This window comes from Geotrypetes seraphini, chromosome 15 (genome assembly GCF_902459505.1).
Source record: "Geotrypetes seraphini chromosome 15, aGeoSer1.1, whole genome shotgun sequence".
NCBI lineage: Eukaryota > Metazoa > Chordata > Amphibia > Gymnophiona > Dermophiidae > Geotrypetes > Geotrypetes seraphini.
The window spans coordinates 34,341,119-34,350,105 of NC_047098.1; the positions used below are offsets into that span (position 1 = coordinate 34,341,119).

General features: G+C 44.0%; 1 protein-coding gene across 1 annotated transcript; it reads right to left on the reverse strand.

Moving 5' to 3' along the window:
- Positions 1-780: 780 nt before the first annotated feature.
- On the reverse strand, positions 781-8,566 carry ABHD15 (abhydrolase domain containing 15). Its single transcript, XM_033921266.1, has 2 exons — positions 7,651-8,566; positions 781-2,419 (listed from the first exon to the last, which is right to left on the reverse strand). Exons 1-2 carry the CDS (start codon positions 8,520-8,522, stop codon positions 1,897-1,899), a joined length of 1,395 nt encoding a protein of 464 aa, XP_033777157.1. The 5' UTR covers positions 8,523-8,566; the 3' UTR covers positions 781-1,896.
- Positions 8,567-8,987: the final 421 nt, after the last annotated feature.

Consider the following 8,987-nt stretch of genomic DNA (forward strand, 5'->3'; position numbering starts at 1 on the left):
TCGCAGGGGCCAGCACAGTTAAATTCATTTCTGTTGTGTTACCAACACGCATAAGCTGATGATCACCGTGGCCCATGGGTGCTATTGTTGCCGTCAGGTGAGGGCCCAAAACAGAAAGCAAGGGTATGCCTTGAAGCCGTTTACTCCCCTTTAATGCCAGCCCTGGTCTGCGGGCCACATAAAATGGCCAGGCAGGCCTTATGTTTGACACGTGCCATAGACCATAGTTCAGGCAAAATTTATTAACCACCATTTCAGGGACCCCTGATGAAAATGTGTTGATTGAAACACGGACTGTGTTGGGTCCCTTTACCTGTTAAAAGATGGTCTGTTTGTGTGCAACAAATTGTTTAGTTATTGAAATAAACACTTCCTGCATCTTGTACAATGATCTGCAGTTTCCTTTTTTTGTCTCGAATTTGCTATGGGCCTCTTTTACAAAGCTGCGCTAGCGGCCCTGAAACCCATAGAGATTTAAAGGGCTGACACTAGTGCTGCCTGATTTGCTGAAAACATTGGACTCATCGATTCAGCAACCCCTACCCCTGCTGCTTTAAGAGGCCTCAGAGTGGTGGGAAGGTCGGTGGGGTTCTGCTGCAAAGGGATATTGTCTTACTTTCAGGGAAACACGGTAATAGTTTCTCTCATTTTGTCCAGCACCAGCACTGGGCTTACCGATCTGTAAATTTCCTGGATTACCACGTGAACCCTTATTTCCCACAGACATTCAGAGGGGTGGTTGTACTAATCTGGAATAGCAAAATTGACAGAGGCTGGTGGTATCTTACAGATGAATCTGTTTATTGAGATATAAACTTTTCAGGACTTCTACCTACCTAAGAAGCAAATGCAAAAGTCATCTCGTACTTTGCACCTTTAGCCATTTCTGTTATAAATTGGGGGTTCGTCAACCTAGCTTCTTTCTACAGCAATACAATAGCATCTTGCCTGACCAATAGAAAGGGCTCATGCATGTGTATCTTCCTCTGAATGCTAATGCAAAGGAGGTGGGTAAGAATCTGTCTGTTGACTTTTAATTTAAATTTTTTTTTAAATTGTCCCCAGTACAATGATTTGCAACTAAAGCTTCAAAAACAAATTCCCTTACTGATAATACAGTACATATCTCTTTAACAGCATCATAACTCAGCACTGTAGCAGTTAATCTACAAAGTTAGAACCAGAGAGTCCACAGTTGTAAGTTTGCCTTCAAAGAGGTGAAGTGACTTTTCCAAGGTCACATAGTGAGTGTTGAACGGATGAACTGAGTGATGTCTGTCTATGTTCTAACCATTAGCTTTTACTGCTAACCCATGTGATGTCATCTGCTTTGTATGCTTCACTTGAAAAGGTGGTATATAAGTTCTCTTTACGATTGAACAGATATCTCGGCTTTAGTAAAATGCTCACTGGGTGTACCACACTAAAATATACTGCTTCGCATACTCAACTTGTTTATTCTAAGATCCAGGATTTTGCATAAGGCAAGAGCAGCTCAGTTGACTTTTTAACCTCTGTGAAACTCATCGGGGAGCTGAGTGCAGACATTTAAAAGTTGGTGAAATAGAAATGGATGCTGCCATTAAGCAACATTGTGATGTACAGTAGTTTCTGGTATTCAGAATCTGGTTCAAATCCTATTTTAAGATTCCTAGTCCATGCATTGCAGTAGGATGATTGTCCACAAATGTCTGGGTTCTGCAACTTAGCTTCTTTCTACATCAATACAATAGCATCTTGCCTGACCAATAGAAATTTACTACTTCACTCTTGTCTGGGCGTGTACTTGCTGGTGAAGGCAGCCTTGTGAATGCCTTTGTGGTTCTGGATAGCATCCCCAATTTAGAGCTAGCTGTACGTACTTGAAATATGTTATCTATCGTTTTCTGCTGTGTTTTAGCGAGTGTAAGACCTTTTCCAGCTGAACATCTCCTGCATATCATAGGATGGAGAGGGCTCATGTTTCTGCAATGTGCCCCTTCGACGCCGATGAAGCATGACAGAGCTTCTACGTTGCGGAAACCTATTTATCTTCTCCTCTGTGCGCAAAAACTCAGTGACAGCTCTAAAGTATTCTAGGGTCACTTCATGGCTCCACGAAATGGGGCCATTGTTCAAGAAGCCACAGTGACCCCCATGCTGGGTCAAGAGAAGAAAGAAATAAGGATTGGTTTTGAAAAGTTCTGTAGGCAAAGTGGTCTGGGGAGGTCCCCGCAAGGGATCATCTGCACTGCAGATACATAAAACAGGGATGGCAACTTCATCCACATCACGAAGAGGGTCATTCTTCTCCCAGTACACATTCCAGCTGGTGCTATTTTTCCTTGTCAAGCAGAAGAGTGTCTCCACAAGCTCTCGAAGAGATCTGCTTTCAAAAACCTTCTTCATTTCCACTGCATCTTCTAAGGCTGTAGTGTACCTAAAAGGTACAAGAGAAGGAGAAGGCTTCTGTCATACAGTGCATTTGGGAGTCCTGTTATAAATTGCATTGTTGCAAATGAGAGGAGTTGGGGAGAGGTGCTGGTACAAAGAAATGCTGGACTCTTCTGTATTGACACCCAGAGTTACATGTGCAGACATGATGGAATGCCACTCTGCATAGACAACAGCATTTCATAAACTGTTGTACAGTATGTGCAGAATAACATAAGCAGGAGCAAATTGTGTGTGATTTTTAGCAAACGCTATGCAATCTTTCGCTACAGATGGGACTTGATAGTTCATATTGATCTGTTAGATCAGGGGTGTCCAACCTGTGGCCTGAGGGCCGCATGCGGCCCCCATGAAGTATTTTGTGCGAGAGCAACGAGAGCAATGCAGTGTTTTCCTCTGCTGCCCCCGGGTGTTTACCGTCTTGCTGGCTCCCTCCTCTGTCTTGTGTGGCCCCAGAAACATTTTTTTTCGGCCAATGTGGCCCAGTGAAGCCAAAAGGTTGGACACCCCTGTGTTAGATCATGTGATTTGTGCTGTTGCAACAGAGAAAATCAACCGAAAGAGGTTGCCATAAAGTATATATCTGTAGATGAATAGTGATTTTTTTTACCCTCAACACAGGTGTATGCCAAAACATGGCCATTTTGGGTTCATTAGTTATTGTTTTAATAAAAATCGTTATCTCTTAGTTTTTGTTTTGTTCCTGCATTTGCACCTGCCTCTGAAGCTGATGTTCAAAGACTGATGCAGATGGGCCCACAATGCTTAACCCTTCCCCCCTCCAATACTCATTGAGTTCCTATGAGCGGCTGGAACAGCGCAGAGCATTCAGCATGCTGGCCTGCACTATAAACCGCTTCTGCAGTTTTGTAAAAGGGGGTGGAAATTAGCTCAGCGATGCTTGAAGCAAATTATATTGAATGGGCTGCGAAATGGCAAATGAAGTTCAATGTGAATAAGTGGAAGGTGATGGATGTTGGTAACAAAAATCATATGCATGAATACTGGATGTCCGGTGCTGTACTCGGAGAGAGCCCCCAGGAAAGAGACTTAGGAGTACTTGTAGACAAGTCAATGTCAATGCATGGCGGCAGTGAAAAGGGCACACAGAATGCTAGGAATTATTAAGAAGGGGATCACAAACAGATCTGAAAAGGTTATCATGCCATTATACCGGGCAATGGTACGCCCCCACCTGGAATACTGCGTCCAACACTGGTCGCCGTACATGAAAAAGGACATAGAACTACTTGAAAGGGTCCAGACCAGAGAAGAGTGACAAAAATGGTTAAGGGACTGGGGGAGTTGCCATACAACGAGAGGCTAGAGAAACTGGGCCTCTTCTCCCTTGAAAAGAGGAGGCTGAGAGGGGACATGATCGAAACATTCAAGATATTGAAGGGAATTGACTTAGTAGAGAAAGAGAGACTGTTCACCCTCTCCAAGGTGAAGAGAACGAGAGAGCACTCGCTAAAGTTAGAAGGGAAAAGATTCTGTACAAACATAAGGAAGTTCTTCTTCACCCAGAGAGTGGTAGAAATCTGGAATGCTCTTCCAGAGGCTGTTATAGGGGAAAGCACCTTCTAGGGATTCAAGAAAGGGTTAGATAAGTTCCTGCTGGAACAGAACATACACAGGTAAGGCTAGACTCTAGTAGGGCACTGGTCTTTGGCTTAAGGGCCACCACATGAGTGGACTACTGGGCACAATGGACCACTGGTCTGACCCAGCAGCAGCAAATCTTATGTTCTTAAATTATATGTGTGGCTAAATTCTGCTATTAAAAAAGAAGTGGATGGAGGAAAGCGCCCGACACATACAAAGGTTTTGCAGCAAGTGTGTGGCTCTTGTGCACATGCCCAGACCAAAATGGAAGTGCCAGGGCATAGCATTACTTTTTCTTTGGTGCTTAAGTATGAGCCTCACAAATATTACTAGTGCATGGAATTTTTGCAAGTCTCATATTTAGCACAGAAGAACAGGCGCAGCTGTGTACTTTTACGTTCAAAACCAGAAACTCAATGTAAAAATTGACAAGAAATTCTGTACTCAAAGCCTTCTATGATGCCCCTGAACTGGCAATAATTTTTCAGCATTATGGGCCATCTTTTCTCTCTGTGCATTGCAAATGAATACTTACTGGCCTCATTACCATCCATTTTTAATACATTTCAATAGAATTTGCAGCCATCTGTAATGCATACATTAACCCCAACGCTCACCACTTATTAATGCTGATGGTAGCTTTGTGCATTGGTTCCTGTTTATAATTCTTCCACAGAATAGCATTCCAGTACAAGCGAGGATGCACAGGTAGTCTGCTGCTCCTGGCACGGATAGATTTCTTGTGTGCTAACTATGGCTGCCATTAATGCAGACCCATGTGTCTATGCATCTGTCACATTTTCTCATATTAACGCAGAGCTTATTAGCATACAACTAGCTTATTGTATTGGGGAGCACATTTTTTTAATGCATGTGTTCTGCATTGGCTCCTTTCTATTTAAGCTCATTGCTCCTTCCTATCTGAACTGTTCGTGGTATTGCGGTATATAAAAATTAAGTTATTATTATTATTATCTGCAATAGTGCTGCCCAATTCACTTCAGTGAATTGATTCTAATTGATTTGTTGTCTGAGAAGATCAAACTCACCGATTCAGCTACCAACACCTCCTACCCACAACACCCCGGTGAGACCTGACATACTTCTGAGGCCTCATAAACAGCAGGAGTGGCAGTGTTCTGAACGGGCGGCTTCGCTGGGGCCTTCCCTCTGCTGTATCACTGATAACATCATTAGTGATGTGGCAGAGGGAAACCCTAGTGGGGCATGCTGCAAAGCAGCCCGTTCAGAGTGTTGCCGCTGCTGCTTTAGGAGGCCTCGGAGGTATGTCAGGTCTCACTGTGGAAGGATTGGTATGGGGTGCTGCTGACAGGGGGATGGGAGGGAGGGGAGGAAAGATGCTGTACATGGAAGGAGAGAGGAAGACTTGGGGCAGAGGAGAGGAAGGGGAGATGAAACAAAGAGGTAGAAAGGGGGTGAGAGGGAGAAATCCAGCATATGGTGGAGGGGAGGGAGATATGCATGGAGAACAGAGAGGGAGAAGTTGGACATCCAGGGTGGAGGGCAGGGAGAAATGGTGCATGTAGAGAGAGAAAGAAATGATGCACATGATAATTTATTTATTCATTGATTTAGCCCGTACTCTCAAAGGAGCCCAGAACGGATTACAAAGGTATAGAAGGACAAAATTATTGAAAGACATTTTTGGCAGACATAGCTTGAAGTATTTGTGGCATTTGTAGAAGATATTACATGGCATCGTATAGATTTAGGACAGCATTCAATGTACTAACAGAACATTATTGTACTAAACTTTTAATATTGTAAGCAAGTACATGACTGGTGGTCGGCAGTTTAGGTCCCGTGAGTAGAATTGGTCATTATGGAGCTCGTGAGTAGCGTTGGACATTAAGGAGCTGGATTTGTGAAGAGGAAGGTTTTCATGGCCTTCCTGCCATTGTTTTGGCATCTTTTTCTTTTGCTAATTTCTCAAAGAGTGATTTTACGCCAAAGTGCCATATCTGTGCCGCCTTGTCTAATGAATTGACTATGGAACCTGTATTTAGTTCTAGTTTGGAAATGCCAAGGGACAAAGCGTGAAAGTTTACTGACTTTGGGTCGAGTGTGGTTGTTTTTGTGATGAAGGATTTTCTGCTGGGTTTTTTTGCTCTTAATTTGTAGTTTGAAGGTGATTATGTAGTAGTCAGTCCAAGGGACTTGAAGGATGGTTAATGGGGTAGATTTATTATCATTTTGTGGGCCTTTTAAGATGAAGATCAAGTCTAAGTCAAGTCATTCTAGAAGAATGAGTGGGGGAGTGGACTTGTTGGATGAATCCCAGATCTGACAGCGATTTGGCAAATTCTTTTTGCGTCCCAGTGAGTTTTGGATAATCTGCAAAGTTAAAGTCTCCTAAGATAATGATTTGCTTGTGGTTTACTGATAGGTTGCTTATTATAGCTAGTAGATCATCCAGAGCAGACATTGGGGAGGAGGGGGGGCTCTGTAGCTTAGGATGAATACGTTTTTTCTGTCTTGACCTATTGAGAAGATGAGACCATCTAGGTCTTTTAATGAGATGGAATTTATATGGCGTGGGTTTAATTTGGATTTTGTGATAGCTGCCACCCCTCCTCCTCTTCTTTCTGGGCGGGAGCATGCCGGTGCTTGTTAACCTGGAGGACAGAGTGCACCCAGGGTGGCTCCGTCGTTGTCTTTTAGCCATGTTTCTGTCACTAACAGGAGGTTCCATCTATTATCTGCTATGGCATCTAATAGGATAAGGTCTTTGCCATTTATTAGAGCTGTCATAATGGAGTTTGTTTTGCGTATGTCAGTATTTGTTGGAATTTTTATGAGGTTAGAGGTTCTGGCTTGAATTTCCTTAGTGTTTAGGCAGTTTTTGGGATGTGGAGTGCCATTATGGGAAGTATGAGAGTGACAGCTGTGAGAGGGCTCGGTATGCTTGACTGACCGAGGTTTCTATGGTGGGAATAGGCATGGTTCGAGCCTGGTTCTGCTTTGCCTGTCCAAAGGGCCCTTTGGCATGGCCCACCTATGGGACAAGCCCAATCTGTTTGGCAGCTCTTAAATAGTGGGAAGGAAAGGAGATATGGTGCATGGATATGGCAGTGGAAAGTAGAAAAAAAAATTGTATCTTCTATTTTGTGATTACAATATGTTAGATTTGAAATGTGTATCCTGACAGAGCTGGTGCTAGACAGCGAGTGTGAGCTAGGACCAAAAGAGAGAGGAAAAGTATTTTTTTTTTATTTTGTTTACACCACAGCACCGGTGTGAGGTTGAAGAGAGCAAAGAGGGGTGGGTGGGTGGAAAGAGTACAAAATAAACCCACCAGGACATTTAAAAAAAAAAAATGCCCGATAGCGCAGGAAAAAGAATTAAATCATAAGAACATAAGATTTGCCGATGCTGGATCAGACCAGTGGTCCATCATGCCCAGCAGTTCGCTCAAGCAGCGGCCCTTAGGTCAAAGACCAGTGCCCTATTTGAATCTAGCCTTACTTGCGTATGTTCTGTTCCGGTAGGAACTTATCCAACCTTGTCAATAGGCCGAATCAAATCGAATTGAAAATTATTTCCCTAAATTGGGCAACACTAATCTGCAGTCTTTGATAAGCAACCACGTACCTGCTGAGGCTCATCTTTTGATATAGCAGGAAACTCCACTCATAGAGCCAAGGCAGACCGACCTCAAAGCACTCTTGGCAGCGAAACACAGGGGAGAGGCAGCCAGCAGCAGTCAGGTAGCTGGAGGAGCCACATTCCCCCAGGTATGATAGCAGAGAGCCCGAGCCTGTCCCCTCACTCACAGCAAAAAGGAGGGAGGAAGGATGCCGAAACTTGATGTAAGTCACTGCCTCCTTTAGATCTGCTGGGTCCCCAAATTGCTGTAGCTTCAGGGTAGTGAGAGGACAACCATTCTGCCCCCTCCTGCTGAAGATGACAGGGTAAAATCCTTGTTCTAGAGCTAACAGACACAGCTGTTGCACATTCCTGCTGAGCCATCCAAGGAGGTTGGGAATGACCAGCAGCACTGGTACAGAATTAAAGGTGCCGGCACCTCCTTTGCTTTTTACAGTCTTCCACGGACCCACTACCCAGTCCAACGCAACAATGCCACCATCGAGGAGTTGCAAGTGGTCCCGGGCAAATTCCAGCTCCCCGTTAGCTGGAAGCATGTACTGAAGAAGAGTCTGAACATGGGGCCATCTTCTCCAGAACCAGCTTCCTTTCTCCAAATCCAAGAACCTCTGGAAAACTCTCAGCAAACAGTTGGCAAGGGCAGAGGATTTGCAGATCAGCTGGCAGCCACCGTGGAAGTCTTTCCATACTGGAATAAATACATCTTTGTCATCTTCCTCCTCTCCCCTGCCACCCTCCTCTTGCCATCTCTGGGGCAGTAACTTTGTAATGTAACTGTTCCCCCACAGTAACAGTTTTGCCAATAAACCCAAGAGAGCTAAAGGAAGAACCCAAGCAGAGAGGACCCAGAAGCACATCGCAGCTCCCTTGTTGGAACTTTGAGAAACTAAACACCACACTTCTGGCTTAGTTCCCCCTCACCTATTTATCAACACAATCTTTTTCTTGCTCTGTCACTTAGCAAATAATTTATTTGTTTAAAGGCTCAGCTTCTTGTTCATTGGTTGTGAGGTTTAGAAAAGGTTTAACTCTCTGACTGCCAAAATGTTTGAAAAGTAATAATAAGCAAGGCAGCAGAAGGGCAGGAAGAGGCAGACAGGGGCAGAGATTCCTGGCAGTTTCTCCTTTTAATTTATGGAAACACTTTGATTATTGAACCGTAAGGTAACGGCAGAATAGAAATCACTAATGTAATGTAATGTATTTCTTCATTCGTAGTTTCCCTTTTCCTCAGATTTACTGCAGCTTCTTATCACTAAAGTAAATAGATGGTGGAGGGAATGGGGAGGAAGAGGGAAGGGGCAGCACTCAACTCCACTCCC

Excerpts from the sequence above, each read along its gene's own strand:
- ABHD15 (XM_033921266.1), bottom strand. The coding sequence starts at position 8,522 with ATGTGCTTCTGGGTCCTCTCTGCTTGGGTTCTTCCTTTAGCTCTCTTG. Across the intron at positions 2,420-7,650 it reads CAAAAGATGAGCCTCAGCAG|GTACACTACAGCCTTAGAAG; the intron begins GTACGTGGTTGC and ends TGTACCTTTTAG.